The sequence below is a fragment of the Canis aureus genome, chromosome 16 (assembly GCF_053574225.1).
Source record: "Canis aureus isolate CA01 chromosome 16, VMU_Caureus_v.1.0, whole genome shotgun sequence".
NCBI lineage: Eukaryota > Metazoa > Chordata > Mammalia > Carnivora > Canidae > Canis > Canis aureus.
In genome coordinates this window covers 3,602,501-3,619,273 of record NC_135626.1, presented here as the reverse complement: position 1 = coordinate 3,619,273, position 16,773 = coordinate 3,602,501, and the positions used below count along the sequence as shown (strand labels likewise).

General features: G+C 39.2%; 1 protein-coding gene and 1 long non-coding RNA gene across 16 annotated transcripts in view; one reads left to right on the top strand and one right to left on the bottom strand.

Moving 5' to 3' along the window:
* Nucleotides 1-16,773, top strand: part of MAPKAP1 (MAPK associated protein 1) — a 249,759-nt gene that overhangs the window by 36,778 nt on the left and 196,208 nt on the right. For 13 of the 14 annotated variants that reach the window (XR_013353805.1, XM_077850685.1, XM_077850684.1 and 10 more), the window contains one exon: nucleotides 6,291-6,439. Coding sequence is in view for 10 of the 14 variants with exons in the window: in XM_077850685.1 (XP_077706811.1) it covers nucleotides 6,291-6,439 (149 nt within the window). In the remaining 4 variants the exon portion in view is untranslated. Of the gene's footprint in view, nucleotides 1-6,290; nucleotides 6,440-16,583; nucleotides 16,683-16,773 lie in introns of those variants that run through there. The other variant, XM_077850689.1, reaches the window with a different exon arrangement.
* On the bottom strand, nucleotides 13,811-16,595 carry LOC144285524 (uncharacterized). 2 transcript variants are annotated; one of them, XR_013353808.1, is made up of 3 exons: nucleotides 16,115-16,595; nucleotides 15,649-15,942; nucleotides 13,811-14,089 (listed from the first exon to the last, which is right to left on the bottom strand). It is a non-coding gene; the product is annotated as an uncharacterized LOC144285524 (long non-coding RNA). The 2 variants fall into 2 exon arrangements; XR_013353807.1 differs by having other exon boundaries at nucleotides 16,554-16,595.

The window sequence follows — 16,773 nt, the reverse complement described above, 5'->3', positions numbered from 1 at the left end:
CAGGGTTCTGTCTTAACAACCCTGAGATCATGGCCTGAGTCTAGAGTTGGATGCTTAACTGACTGAGCCACTCAGGCGCCCCTAGATAGTCAATTTAAAAAAGGTTTTTGTTCTTCTGTTCACTTAAATCTCTATATAAGCATATTTATATTCATATTCTTTTTAGGTTAGGGGCTCCTGAGTGGCTTAGTTTGTTAAATGTCTGCCTTCAGTTTAGGTCTTGATCTCTAGGTCCTGGGATTGAGCTCTATCAGGCCCCCTGCTCAGCGGAGAGTCTGCTTCTCCCTCTGCCCCTCCCCTGCTCATGCTCTCTCACACTCTCTCTCTCAAATAAATAAATATAATCTTCAAAAAGAAAGCATACTGTACATACTGTTTTATTCAAAACTTATTTCACTTAGCAACACATTCTGGGAATTACCCTGGTGAATATATAGAGATAAGCTTCATTCCATTTTAATGCTTCATAGTATTTTGTCACATTGATGTGCTGTAGTTTAGCCAACTAGTTTCCTGTTGAAGGACATTTGGTTATTCTCAGACTTTTGTTGTTGCAAAGCGCTGCAGTGAATAGCCTAATGCATGTGTGTTGTGTTGTATTTTTTTTTTAAATATTTTATTTATTCATGAGAGAGAGAGAGGCAGAGACACAGGCAGAGGGAGAAGCAGGCTCCATGCAGGGAAGCCTGATGCAGGACTATATCCCACAATCTTGGGATCCTGAGCCAAAGGCAGATGCTCAGGCACTGAGCTACCCAGGGGCCCCTTTTGTGTTGTATTTTGTTTGTTTTCCCCAGTGTATCTAAAAATCCTCTAGGTGGTATTGTTGGGTCAAAGCATAAATGTGTGATTTCCCTCAGTATTGCCAAATACCCCTCCACAAGTGTTTTTCTCTTTTCTTTTCTTTTTTTTTTTTAAGATTTTTTTTCCCTAAAGATTTTACTTTTTATTCATGAAAGACATACACACACACACACACACACCACACACACACACACAGAAAGGCAGAGACAGAAGCAGGCTCCATGCAGGAAGGACTCCAGGATCACATCCTGACCCAAAGGCAGGCACTCAACCACTGAGCCACCCAGGCGTCCCAAAGATTTTGATTTTATAAAAAGATTTTGTTTATTAGAGAGAGACAGAATGAGAGAGAGAGAGAGCATGAGTTGGGGGAACAGGGAAGGGTAGAGGAAGAAGGAGAAGCAGACTCCCTGCTGAATAGGGAGTCCAATATGGGGCTTGATCCCAGGCCTCTGAGATCATGACCTGAGCCAAAGGCAGACGCTTAACTCACTGAGCCACCCAGGCACCCCCATAGGTGTTTTTTCTGTTTTGCCTTCCTCCAATAGTGTGCAGAGTGTTATTTCCCATAGTCATAAACTTTTAGATTTTTGCCAATTTCATAGATGTGGAATAGTGTCTCAGCATAATTTTAATTTGCATATCCCTTATTATAAATGTGGTTGAGCATCTTTCCACTTATTAAGAGCCATTTGAATACCTTTTTTTGTGGACATTTCATATTTTTTTGTCCATTTTTCCATAGAGTTGTTGGTCAGTGTCTTCTCTACTTTTAAAATCTTTGTATAGGGTAGCCCGGGTGGCTCAGTGGTTTAGCACCACCTTCAGCTCAGGGTGTGATCACAGGGAGACCAGGGATCGAGTCCCAGAGGGGATGCTTCTTCCTCTGCCTGTGTCTCTGCCCCTCTCTCTCTCTGTGTCTCTCATAAATAAATAAATAAAATCTTTAAAAAATAAAATCTTTGTATAATAGGAAAATTAATTTTTGTTTTTTCCTAGTTTATCATTTTTCTTTTTACTTTGCTAATTTTTTCCTATACAAAGATTTTTATTTTATGTGGTAAAATTGATCAGTTTTCTTCTTATTATGATGTTTACTACTTAACATTTTATTTATTTATTTATTTTTTAAAAGATTTTATTTATCTATTCATCAGAGAGAGAGAGAGAGCGAGAGAGAGGCGGAGGGAGAAGCAGGCTCCATGCAAGGAGCCAGACGCAGGACTCTATCCTGGGTTTCCAGGATCACGCCTGGGCCGAAGGCGGGGCTAAATTGCTGAGCCACCCGGGCTGCCCAACTTAACATTTTAAAAGATTCCTGTTGGCTGCTGTTGGAAAGAGAGGGGCAGGAGTGGGCCTAGGGGAGGCAAGGGGAGAAACAAGATGTTTGAAGGTGGTGGTAATAATCTAGTGTTGGTAGCTGTGGAAGTGGTTCTGGTTATATCCTGAGATATCTGTTGATGGATAGGATATTAGACATGAGAGAAACAGAAGAGTGGAGATGACTCCCAAGTTTTTGCCTAACACGATTCGGTTACCATTAACTGAGAAGGAGAAGCCTGTGAAAGGGGCAGATTTGGAGGAAGATCAAGAGTTGGGTTATGGGGCAGCCCGAGTGGCTTAGCGGTTTAGCACCACCTTCAGCCCAGAGCCTAATCCTGGGGACCTGGGATCGAGTCTCACGTCGGGCTAACTGCATAGAGCCTGCTTCTCCCTCTGCCTGTGTTTCTGCCTCTCTCTCTTTCATGAATGAATGAATGAATGAATGAATGAATGAATGAATAAATAAATAAATAAATAAATAAATAAATAAATAAATAAATAAATAAATGAGTTGGGTTATGGACATGTAAACTTCGAGATACCTATTAGACCTCCAAGTGGAGGTATCAAATAGTTGAATATATGAGCCTGTAATTTCAGGGAGTGTTTAGGTCTATGAGTAATTATTTGGGAGCTATCAGCATGTAGAGGATATTTATTTAAGTTTTCCCTTTTTATTCATTTTTTTATTGTGGTATGTTTTCTATATTCTGAAATGTACAGATGTTAAGTGTGCAGTTTGATGACTTATGACAAATATATACACCTGTGTAACTGCATCCCAATCAGGGTATAGAGCATTTCTGTGCCCCAGAAAGTTCCCTTGTCCCTCTTTCTAGTCAGGCTACTCCCCAGAGACAGCTGTTGTTCTGATTTATATTACCACAACTTAGTTTCACCTCAAGTTGATAATATTTAAAGATTTTTTTTTTTAAATTAATGAGTGATACAGAGAGAGAGAGGGAGGCAGAGACACAGGGAGAGGGAGAAGCAGGCTCTATGCAGGGAGCCTGACATGGGTCTTTTTTTTTTTCTTTAATAAATTTATTTTTTATTGGTGTTCAATTTACCAACATACAGAATAACACTCAGTGCTCATCCCGTCAAGTGCCCTCCTCAGTGCCCGTCACCCATTCCCCCCACCCCCCGCCCTCCTCCCCTTCCACCACCCCTAGTTCGTTTCCCAGAGTTAGGAGTCTTTATGTTCTGTCTCCCTTTCTGATATTTCCCACACATTTCTTCTCCCTTCCCTTATATTCCCTTTCACTATTGTTTATATTCCCCAAATGAGTGAGAACATACACTGTTTGTCCTTCTCCGATTGACTTACTTCACTCAGCATAATACCCTCCAGTTCCATCCACGTTGAAGCAAATGGTGGGTATTTGTCGTTTCTACTGACATGGGTCTTGATCCCGGGTTTCCAGGATCAGGCCCTGGCCTGAAGGTGGTGCTAAACTGCTGAGCCACGGGGGCTGCCCTCAAATTGATAATATTTAAAACAGAAGGCTGGATAATCACTAAGAGTGTGAATGTACATAGAGAAAAGAAAAGGCCCAAAAACTATGATTTGAGGAATGCCAAAGATTTGAGGGGAAAATGAGGAATTGGCAAGGAAACCAAGAGTATCCTGCAAGATAGCATGAGAACCAGATGGAATGGAGTCCTAGAAACCAATTGAAAAAGCGGTTTCAAAAAGAAGTGAGTGATGAACTGTTTCAAATGCTGTCACAAGGTCTTGAAAGATGAGGATTCAAAATTTACCCATAGATTTAGCAATAAGGGGATCATTGGTGACCTAAAAAACTGCTTTCGTGGAGTGATGGGGAAGGGCCTGATTGGAGTGGGTTCCAGGGAATGGGAGGAGAGAAACTGGACAGGAAGAATATAGTCATTTTGAGGAGGAGAAAGATGGCCTAGTAACTGGAAAGGGAGTAAAGGATCAAAGGAGGATTTATTAGATTTATTTTTATTTACTTGTTTGTTTTAAAAGATTTATTTATTTGGGAGAGAGAGAAAGAGAGTGCATGCATGTAAGCAGGGGGAGGGCCAGAGGCAGGGGGAGAGAAAATCCTCAAGCAGATTCCTTGCCTGCACGAGCCCAACATTTGGCTTGATCCTGGGACCCTGAGATCATGACCTGAGCCAAAAACCAAGAGTCACACGTTCAATTGACTAAGCCACCCAGGTGCCCCCCCCTTTTTTTACTGAGCAGTATTTCAGTATTTTTGTGTGCTTACACAACTAATCCAGTAAGAGAGAAAGCTGAAAATGGGAGAGATTGCTTGAGTGTTGCCCTTGAGTCAGCAAGAAGTCAGCCCTTGAGTGCACAAAGGAGGGGCTGGCCTGAGGTAGGGGCTTAGGCACAGTAATAGGCAAGACAAGTAGAGGTGTAGGTGAGAACATGCAGAAGTTCTCTTTTCGTTGTTTCTATTTCTCTGTGACCCAGGAGGGAGGGAGGGAGGGAGGAAAGAAGGAGGAGGAAGGGAAAAGAAAGGAAGGAAGGAAGAAGGAAGGGTCAGAGGTTGAGGAAAGAGGTCTAAGTTTGAATTAGTGGAGAATGGAATTGCTAATATATCATCACTTCACTCCCAACCTTACTGATAATAGTTGTATAACTTTCATAAGTTACTTATGTTTCCTACACCTCAGTTTGTTCATCATGAGTAGTAACCCATCTCAAAACTTTGAGGACAAGTTGAGAAAACACCTAGCATTGTTCCTGACCCATAGTTGATATTTAATAAGGGGTTATTGTTTTCCAAAGTGTATCAGTGAAACTGTTAATAGATAACATGTGGAATAATACTTGTAATATTTAAAATGCCATGTAATCTAAAACTTTTTCAAATGTGTGCTTAACATTGTCGAACTTACATATATTCAGATTTTGGAATTGGATAGTCAGGTGGCACATTTAAAAAAAAAAATTAGATTCTTTTCTCCTGGTTTGCCACTTAAAGTTATAGGACTCAGTTGATAAATTTGTCCTACTGGTTTGTTGAAAAGATGGTTTTATTTACAATTTTAAAAGTTCTAAGTCACTCTTTCAGAGTTCTGTTTGATTTCTCAAAGTTCAGTTTGGCTATGCTCAAGAATGGAATGGGTTTGAACCTATTCATTGTAGATTTTAAGATTTAAGATTGATTTTAAAATTTAAGTATGGAAACTTTCTAATATTTACAAAAATAAAAAGTGTAATAAGTCTTCATGTACTTACCTAGCTACTACCTTAAGTGATACTCAGATTAATATGGGCACTTAAATGATCTTTGAGAAGATATGGAACTAACTTGTCTTGATTCACTAATGAGTAAGAGGTAAAGATTCTGATTTAATAATAATTTAATTTTAATTCCTTCAATCATTATTTTATTCATTGATTTATGCAACAAAATTTATTGAGGGTCAACTTTGTTCATTAGTGCCTAATGGCTAAGAGCCTTGCCTGATTGCAAATCTTGGCTCCGCTATTTACTAGCTGTGTTGTCTAAGGCTAATAAAAGTATTCTAAGTTTCAGTTTCCACACTGTCAAAATTAAGATAATGCTAGTATCTGCCTCATAAGGTTGTTATGAGGAGTAATTGAGATACATTGGCTTGGCTTGCTCAGTAATTGTTAGCTGCTGTTATATTCTTTCTCCTTTTCCTCCTCCTCCTCATCTTTGTCTTCCAGATTTTGTGCTAGATGTATTAGGGAGTATGAGAGAATTAAGATACAGACCTTCACTTTGAAGAACTAGTATTCCAAAATCCCACAGTATTAGAGCTAGGAGAGATTTTCAAGATTATCTAGTTCAGCAAGCCCAGAGAGCTTTAGTGAAGTGTCCACTATCAACATCTCTTAGTGCCAAAGCCAGGCCAAAGCTCAGGTCACTTAGCTTTGAATGTTCTTGTTAAAGAATGTCTGCTCTGTTGGTTTTACTCTGCCCCACTCCTTAAGCCCTATTCCTCCTAAATTGACCATCCTTACCTATTTCAGGGCTTTGCCTTTTCAGTGTGCAAACATCGAAGTATATATGAAGCTTTTTGCACATATCAGAGCCAAATATGAACACTGGATACTTTCCTTAAGATTCCAAGGAAGACATGCTAGGGAAGGTAGATAGGCTGTCTCTCTGTGTAATCACAAGGACATTTTTTATCTTCCTCTTATATCACAGCCCAGGAGTTAAAGTCACTGTTTGAAAAAAAGTCCCTTAAAGAGAAACCGCCAAGTTCTGGAAAGCAGTCAATATTATCTGTACGACTGGAGCAGTGCCCTCTGCAGCTGAATAACCCCTTTAATGAGTATTCCAAGTTTGATGGCAAGGTAAGTAAAAATAAAATTTTGTCTTTTTAAATAAAACCTCAGTTGAGTGGAATTGTTTTGTTGTATTATTATTATTAGATTCAGGGTTTCAAAAATGACTCTAAGTAATCATAGAATGTCATTCGCATTTTCTATGACCAAGGATATGAAAAGGTCTGAATTTGGGCTTAATATTGTTTCCACAGTGGTATGTTCAGGGACTAAGACAAAAATAGCCTTGAGATATTTGGATGTGGTTTTTTTTTTTTTTTTTTTTTTTTTCCTGTTTGATCTTCCAAGTATACTTGAGGTTTTGGGTTAGTTGGGTTGTGATTAATCAAGGCCTGATTGTGTTGGGAACGCTTTGGAAGTGATTCTGGGAGGCAATTTGCATTGTTTTGGTCTGATTCTTTATTATAACTGTAGAAATTGTTGAGGTTAAAGCTTTACTTTAGAGTTCTCGACTGTTGTTTCTATGTTAGTATTTCATTGTAGGGACTCTTGTTTGACACTCATTATGCAAGATGACTTTATTTTTTTCTGTTCTAAGAATTTGCAGTTTTAAAATTCAAACATGTCTATTTGCCTTTTAGGAAAATGGCCGCTGTTTTAGGTGGAGCCTAGTTCCACTTGCAGCACCCTCTCTCCTCACATTCCCTGCCATCGAAGCTGAGCTGAGCTGCTTTCAGGAGACAGTAGCAGTTGATTTTTATATTTATTGCCATGATATTGCTGTCTGGTAGTGGCCTGGGGATGCTGAGTGATAGCTTGTTGCCTAGAGAGGTTGTGTACAATTTGTCTTACTTTAACACCACTGCAATTAATAAACACAGCTCTTTGCTTATGTTTGCATTTTTTCATATTCAACTTCTGGTTATGTGCTGGTTCTGTCAGTAGTCACCTTTGAGCAAGGATATGTTTTTTCTTCGAAACACTTTTACCTCATAAGGTTCAGCATGTTTCATAGGTTTAAGTAAGCATGTATGGCCATGGGCAAGTGAGGTTATTGATGTTGGTGAGAAAGGAGAGCCAAGAGCTAGAAACAAAATGTATAAGTTACATAAGATACTAATCTGCTCAGGAGTTGCTTTCAAAAAAATCTGAAAGTGCTTTTAGTAAATGAGAGATTGTATTGATGTAAAGCTTCTCTTTAACCTGCCCCTGCCGCAACTGCAACTCCGCAACTCAGCAACTCCCGCAACTCCCAACTCCCGTTTCTTCTTGTGGAATGTAGCAAAGAGAAGAAAAGGTCCCACTAGGGGACAGGAATGTCAGTCTCTGGAAAATAGAGATTTGGACTGTAGGTTTTTTTTTTTTTTTTTTTAAGATTTTATTTATTTATTCATAGACACAGAGAGAGAGGCAGAGACACAGGCAGAGGGAGAAGCAGGCTCCATGCAGGGAGCCCGATGTGGGACTCGATCCCGGGTCTCCAGGATCACACCCCAGGCTGCAGGCGGCACCAAACCGCTCCGCCACCAGGCTGCCCCCCCCCCTTTTTTTTAATACTACAGTTGATTCATTTAGATATGTGAAAGCTATTGGTATTAGGTTACATGGCTGGAATTTACTTGCTTCTGTTGCCTGATACCATCTCATTGTTTGAGGACATAATTGCTGGAATAATTACTATGTAAATATACTTTGATGCCAACAAAATAGCACAGATCTTTTAAAATGTTATGTCTTAGAATTCTTATTATACCATTAGATTTCATTTTATATAAATTACTTAGCTTTGGATTTGACAGAAAGTTGTCAGGTATCCTTGGTATATATCTAACTTTGGAGTGCCAAGGAGAAATAAAAAAAATAATATGAAGAAGCCATTTCCTCAGTCACAAAGGAATTACTTTTGCTAGATATGTTTACACTTAAGGCTCTCAATGCTTTTGTCATATCAAATCTGTTTGTAATCAGTAAAGGATATGCACATGGAGCAGTCACCATTACACTTTGATTAAGAAAGATTTATATATTGATAAGTCTATCTGGTAATGGTGGTGCTATTTTATTATTATCTTCCATATTACAAATGCTAAAATACAATTAAACCCTTGTTCTCATCTATTATTTAATATTGATGCATTTGGCAGATATGTAATGAAAGTGGCTAATATTTGAAGGATATTGTACTGTACATATTAAATTAGTCTTTATCTTTGTGAAATGCATCAATATGATATTCAATGACATCTCAATGATTAATAGAGAATTATACTTGAGTCAAGCCTTTTTGTAACCTAGAAATTAAAATGACTATTCAAATAACACCTCAAAATGATCAAATTAGCATTTTGTGATTGCATAATAATGGGATTGTAGTAGTTATAACAGCACCATGGCTGCCTCTAGAGTTAAGATCATGTCAACCCCTTGATAATAAAGCCTTTTCTGTGAGAGTCGACTTTAATAATTTCCAGATTGATTCTTCCCATAAATCATTTGACGTTCAGCACTAAATTTTTGTTACTGTTGTAACTTAAAATTATTTTATTTTTATTCAGCTCATATTTAAGAAGTGAAATGAGTGTCCTGTTTTAATGATTCACCATCTTGTCATTGAACCCCATGCTTTTTACCTCAAATCTAAGAGGTTTTTTTTAATTTTTTAAAGATTTTTTAAAAATTTACTTATTAATAGAGACACACACACACACAGGCAGAGACACAGGCAGAGGAAGAAGCAGGCTCCATGCAGGGAGCCCGATGTGGGACTCCATCCAGAATCTCCAGGATCACGCCCTAGGCTGCAGGCGGCGCTAAACTGCTGCGCTACTGGGGCTGCCTTTTTTTTTTTTTTTTAGGAGTTTTTTATGTATTTTGATAGTCCCCCTTTTTTTTCCCTGCAAAGGTTTGTTAAAGCCACTAAGATATGTACAGTTTTTTCCCCGTACAGTTATTCACAGTGCTTTTCTTGGGAATAACGCTTGCCTTATTTACATAATTAACTGAGTTGCCTAGGTCTCTTGGGCAAATGGTACATAATTGGGGAGAGAAGGGGACAGAGAAGAGTTTGGGGTCTAATTAAATATGCTAAAAAACTACTTAATTATGTATTTCCTCAAGAGACTAACTGCTGTGAAATCCTCCTTAAGATTAAACTAGCATTAGGTTTGAAAAAAGAATTTTGTTTTTGGTATGGCTTTATAATTACATTGTAGGTAAGCCAGCATATCTAATGTCTTTAATGGTTTGTGTAGACTGGATTGTTGTTGGTTTTAGTGAATCTAAGGGTAAGCATCTCTTAGCTATTGTGCTAAATGAAAGTGAATACTTCCGAATAATTTTTAGTTCCTATAGCAGGTTAATAATTTCATTTTTAAAAATTGTGACTGATGAATAATTTTTTGGAAGCTTACAGTTGAGAGGGAAAGCCTGTGTTTAGGCATATGCTTTATTGTAATTTTAATAGTTTTTTGGATTGGTTTCTTACTATGTTTATATTATTTTTTTGGTAAATTGACGAGGCTATCTTGACCTGTTTTTGATTTGTTGATTATTAGTAACTCTGTTTGCTAATCATTTGAAAAAAATCCAAAATAGAATGCACATGGTTTTAGGGAATGCTTGGTCGTATAGGGCAAAACCAGCTCAGCCGTCTGCCTGCATTTTTTGAGCTTGTTGAAAATAGGATCTCAAATAGACTAATTACTAACACAAAATCTTTGTTCTAGAGATTGAGAAAATCAGAAAATTTCTTGTGACAGTCCTGACTTCACTGTATGGGGATATGTTGGGTGTGATAAGGAGTTGCTTTGAGGTGATGAAGGAGTGGGCTCTACTGAGAAATGAACACTCAGCACTGATTTAAGTATCCCTGAATGTGGATTTCTGCCCTTTCTACCTATCTCAGATAAGGTCATGTTTTTCCAAGTATCTATCCCTTTCCATTCCATGGCTTATCACTTACATAAGAAACTTTTGCTAGTATGTCACCACTATTCTGGTTAAACTGAGTTTACAAATACTATCATTGTTAGTAGACCAATATAATTTTATTTTATTTTTTACTTATTTATTTACCAGAAGATTTTATTTATTTACTTGAGAGAGAGAGCAGGGAGCCTGATGGGGGGATCAGTCCCAGGATCCCAGGATTATGACCTGAGCTGAAGACAGACACTTAACCAACTAAGCTACCCAGGCACCCCTTATTTTATTTCTTTAAGTAGGCTCCAAACCCAACTTGGAACACAAACCAGGGCTTGAACTCACAGCCCTGAGATCAAGATGTGAGCTGAGATCCAGAGTCAGCTGCTTGACCAACTGAGCCACCGAGGCACCCCCATTATAATTTTATTATTTTATTTTATTGAATTTTATTTTATTTTATTTTATTTATTTTAAGATTTTATTTATTTGAGAGAGAAAGAGAGGCATACAAGCAGGGGGAGCAGCAGGGAGAGCAAGGAACAGACTCCCTGCCGAGCAGGGACGCCCCCCCCTCCCCCCCAACTCAGGGCTCCATTTCAGGACCCTAAAATCATGACCGAAATGGAAGGCAGCCACTTAACCAACTGAGCCACCCAGGCTCCCCCCACCCCCGCCCAATTAGAATTTTAAATACCATTTCCTGTTAATATAGTTACTAACAAAGAAATGATATTATCAGTTGTGATGTCTTGATCAGGTTTCCCATCTCTCCAAACCTCAGTTTCTTTACCTGTAAAAGAAATGGGTGATCCTTCCTCACAAGGCTGATGATACCATCAAATAGGATAATACTAGGATAGAGCACCTAACACAATGAGGAGCAGTGTAATTTACTTTGTGACCTATTTTGTAGTAAGACTTGAGTTGGAATCCTGACTCCACCACTTAACACTGTGACCTCAGGATAATTACTTAACCTCATGAAGCTCCAGTCCTCATATGTGGGTTGAGATGATGATAATATAGCTTTCTTGTGAGGATTAATTGAGGTAAGGTCTGTTTACCAAGACATGTAGCACATAATAGGAAGCACTCAACAAATATCTTACTTCTGCCCCTCTTTCTTTGTAAACGATGAGGGCCAGTGATGCTGTCTCTTCTATGTACTTCATTAGATTATTGACAGGATTGAGTGAGAGGAAATGTGTTCTTAAAACCAGGAGTTTAGAATAGCATTGTTAAATAAGATGTGCAGCAGACAGGGTGAAGGTGATCTGTCTGAAGTTCAAGGAGTCCAGTGAGGTTTGACCTTTAACTTTATTTTTTTTAAAGATTTTACTTATTTATTCATGAGAGACACAGAGAGAGAGAGAGGCAGAGGGAGAAGCAGGCTCCATGCAGGGAGTCCGATGTGGGACTTGATCGTGGGACTCCAGGATCACGCCCAGGGCCGAAGGCAGGCGCCAAACCACTGAGCCACCCAGGGATTCCCCGCTCACCCCCCACCACCACCCCCCCGCCCCCCGTGCCCTTTTTAAAATATTTTATTTATTTATTCATGAGAGACACACAGAGAGCAACCTTTAACTTTAAATAGGAAGATTGAGTCAACTAATTATTTCCTATTTCCTTTTTTTATTTTTATTTTTAAACATCATATGAGAAGGTGGTTCAGTATTAGTCATTGCTTGGCAGTTTACTAAAATGTTAAATATTGGGATCCCTGGGTAGCTCAGGGGTTTAGTGCCTGCCTTCAGCCCAGGGCGTGATCCTGGAGTTCTGGGATTGATCCCCACATCAGGCTCTCTGCATGGAGCTTGCTTCTCCCTCTGCCTGTGTTTCTCCCTCTCTCTCTCTCTCTCTCTCTCTGTCTCTCATGAATAAATAAATAAAATCTTTAAAAGATAAAAAAATAAAATGTTAAATATTTATTTGACTTACCTAAATTCTACTCTAAACATAAGGAGAATATTTGCCTTAACAAGTGGCTTAAAAAAGTAGAACCTGTTCTTGTTCATATAGACAACTGTGACTTTGATTGTGTTAACTTATTAGAAAGTAACCATTTCTCTGTTAGAAACTGTTTTAACTGGAGCTGCAGAGAGCATGGGGGAAGGGATAATTCATGAGTGCTAATTGCTTGGCTGTTAATTTTCATAAGTGTTGATAGAAGCAGTTCCTTAAATTAAACTTTGTTTAAAATGTATCAGGGGAAATATTCCACAATGTCGAGCCTGAAGTGAAAATTAATATGAATGCTGTGGCAATTAACACATACTGGTTAATAGCTTTTAGCAGCATTTTGGGATGATAGTCCTTAAATACATTTTTGCATGCTGCTCTTGTTTCAGCATTGTTCCAGTCTATGTCTGGATAATTATGAACAAATTTTTTCTACAATCATTGGCATTAAATAGCTCTCTTCAAAGAAAGTCACTTAAAACTTCTCAGAAAAGCATGGAGCCACTGAGAAATGTGGCAAACTCAGAAAAGGTCAGCGAATTGAAATTATGTTTAAAAAAATTCCCTCAAGAGGAAAATGCTCCTCATTTGAACTTGGAATATTTGCTATTATAATGTGAATGGTCTCCTCTAATACGTTAAGCGATTTTAGTTCAGGGTCTCTTTCCAAAAAAATTATAGTCTGGACTTTATTGCCGGTTATGATTCTAGACAGCAGCTTTTGCTTAGGGCTGCCTGAGTTGCCGTATAGCTTTGAGCCTGCCTAAGAGCCTCTGGCTTTTGAGTGTCTTTCTTTTCCTCCCCTCAGGTTGACCAGCCCCCAACCCTTTTGGGGAAAAGTCTCTGGGGTTTACTTGCTTTGTGCCCATTGAGAGAGAATATAAGACTGTTTTGAATTAGAGCATTTTAAACTAGGAGCTGTATGTCCTGCTCTTTCACTTGCTTCTTTTTACATACCTTTTTATTTTTATTTTTTAAAGATTTTATTTATTTATTTGAGAAAGAGAGAGCATAAGGGGGAAGAGCAGGCTCCCGCTGAGCAGGGAGCCCAATGCAGGATTTGCTCCCAGGATCCTGAGATTATGTATGACCTTAGCTGAAGGCACATACTTAACCAACTGATCTACCCAGGCGCCCCATTACATACCTTTTTAAGAAAGGAGAGTAAGTCCTAGTATCATTTTAGCAGTTACTCTCTCGGCGTCTTATCTGTGACTGTATTTTGGTAGTCTTCTTTTTCACAGACTAGTTTTTATCAGCCTGTTCTGTTTCTAAAGTAAGATATTAGATATTCACTACCTCTTTACACATTATGGTATACTAATTGAAGTACCAAATTCACTAATTTAAAAACATCTTTTAATGAGATTATTTCCTCTTTACATAGTGTTAGTGCACTTTTCTTCCTGTTGCTTGACATCATACTGAATATCCCAAGGAGAGATTTGGGGATTTCTGTATGGGTGGCATTCAAAATGAATTAAATAGAAATCTTACAATGAAAGATAGTGTTTTCAGCATTCTGCTCTGAAGTTTTAAATTCTCAGGACTGAGTTCTTTTTTAAAGGATTTTATTTATTTATTTGATACACAGAGAGAGCACAAGAAGGGGAAGCGGGAGAGGGAAGCAGGCTCCCTGCTGAGCAGGAACCCAGGGCCCTGGGATCATGACCTGAGCCAAAGGCAGATACTTAACCAACTGAGCTACCCAGGTACTCTGAAGATTAAATTCTTAAAACTAGCATACTCCATTCTGAGGTCTTTCTCTCCAGGCCTTGTTTCTGCCAGTCTATAGAGGCTTCCTCTGGTTGTGGAGCAGTCTTCTAGAAATTCCTGTCAGAGGTAGAATTGACCATTGGTTTTAGAGATTTTTCAAAGGCAGGTAGAATTTTGCAATAGAAAGAACATATTTGTCAGGCTTGAATTAGAATTCCAACTTTGCTATTTACTTGTTGGGTGATATCAGGCAAATCAATTTACCTTTTTTTTTTTTTAAAGATTTATTTGTTTATGAGAGAAGAAAGAGAGACAGCATGAGCAGAAGGGCCAGAGGGAGAGAGAGAGAATCCCAAGCAGACCACACTGAGTGCAGAGCCAGTGTGGGGCTTGATCCCAGGACCCCAAGATTATGACCTGAGCCGAAACCAAGAGTCAGATGCCCAACTGTGCCACCCAGGGGCCCCTTATTTTACCTTTTTGAGCCTGTTTTCGTATGTATAAAATGAAGTTAATGTCATTTTTCAATGTTGTCACAAGGATTTAACGAAAATGGGAAATGCATACATAGCAAAGTGCCTGGTACCTGGCCATTGCTAAGAGATTTATTAGTTTCTTTTCATTTTACCATAGTACCATTCATTTGTTTCATATTTAGTGAGGGCCTACTACATACTAGACTCTGTTAAGTAGAATCTGGATTCAGTGGTAAGCAAAAACATACCTGGTTTCTGACCTCATGGAACTTTTTCTCTTGGCAGAAGGTAGATGTTATGTAAACAGTCCCCTAACTGAATGCAAAATTGCCATAATAGTATAATCCCAACTAATTAGTTACTAAGTACCAGGAGAGGTAGTTGGAGCCTTCAGAGCATTATCATAGGGGCATCTGACCTAGTCTAAGGGGTCAGAGTTGGTATCCCTGTGAAGGTGACTCGATATGAGAAGTGAAGGATGAATAAGAGCTAACTAGATGATGAAGGGGAAGAAGAAAGGACAAATGGAGGGTCTGAGGCAAGGGGTAGCTTGGCAGTTTTGAGGAACTGAAAGAAGGCTGTGTGACTGGGGCCCTAGGGTGAGGTAGGATGTGGTACAAGGTAAAGCTGCAGGGGCAGACCATGTAGGTCTGGTGGAAGTGTCCTCTTTAACCTTAGAATATTGGCAAGCCTTGGACAAGTTTAAATGAGGAGGTAAGGTAATCAGATTTGTGTTTTGAAAAGATCACTGGAGCTGTGCTGAAGGGAATATACCTAAGAGGGTTTGTGAGGCCAGAGAGACCAATCAAGAAACTTTTTGCAGTGGTCCAGTTGGGAGAGCTGGTAACTTGGACTTACTTATTGGTAATATAGAAGGAGGGATGAATTCAAGAGATATTTAGTAAGTAAAAATGGTAGGAGTGTTAAGGAATAGGGGAGAGAGGGGTTTCAAGGACAATATCCTGATCTGCTTCTGGCTTGAAGAACTGAATGGATGATGATTCCGTCCTTGAATTAGGAAGTGCTGAGGGGCGCCTGGGTGGCTCAGTTAGTTAAGTGTCTGACTCTTGATCTCAACTCAGGTCTTGATATCAGGGTTGTGAGTTATAGCCCTGTGTTGGGCTCCATGCTGGATATGGAGCCTACTTTTAAAAAAAAAGGTAGCACTGAAACAGGGCCGAGGATGAGACAAGATATTACCTTTGTGAGCTGGTTTGGGCCTGGTGACTGTAGATCACAGCTTCTTACCATGTCTTTGAAGACACTACACAGTTTTGGTGGGGTGAGAGGTGTGCAGTGTACTCTGCTTGTTTGGTTTGTATTTGGGGCATCTGAGGCTGGGGCCTTTGAGGTGGGAGTAACCTGGGAGCCAGGAGCCTCTTTGTTCCCACTTCACAGACAGCTTTGGAACTCTGGCTAAGAAATTGCCCAGGAAGTTGGTACCTATTCTCTGAAATGGGCTGTACTCTCAGATGCTCAGCTCAGCTCACCAGGCTGTTAAGAGAAAATGAGAGAGTAATTTTAGATGAGGCAGATGCCAGGTGTCATTTAAGAAAATATGTTGATTGTAATTCTTGGAGTTTAGAAGAGTAAGAGGTAACACATGGACATGTTTTTATTATAAGATTACTGCTCTAGTCTATCTTCTTCCTAGCTAATTAATTACCAGATTAGCAGATGAAATCTGATTGAAATCTATATCAAGCACTGAGGTTCCAGGGAAAGCTTAGGAGACAATCCTTGTAGGGGTAGTGAGGCTAGGCATGGGGTGGGATTTTACACTGAGTATCCTCATATGGGACGCTTTGCTCGTATAATTTGCAGTAGAGAGATTTCCTTGTCCTTCAAAGTACTAAGCCCTGATTTTACTGTCTTGAAGAGAACTCTACAGAGAAATCAAATGACAGCTTAGGGTCACTCAGCTGGGCATAGAGTCTAAGTATTCTTATTTTCAGAGATTTTTATTTTCATTCTTAATGACGTTCCTATTTACAAAATGGAAACTCGAGTTCTAGGACTAGAAATCCACATGATAGAACATGGGTGTGGAATCAGAAGATGTGGGTTTTAGCCCTGGTCATGCTCTGGGGTCTGGGACAAGTCACCTCCCATCTCTAAGCCTCAGTTTCTGCCTATTTAGAATGAAGAACTTAGCTTGGATGATCTCTTGGATTTCTCTTGGCTTTAAGGTTCCATCATTTTGTGATTGGGGAGGTGATTGACATCAGTGACATGTAGGTTATAGATGAGAAAACTTGAACTCTTGAAGTTTTGATCTTTTCATGTATGTTGGTACTTTCCTCTTTTAATTGATTGTAACAAAGC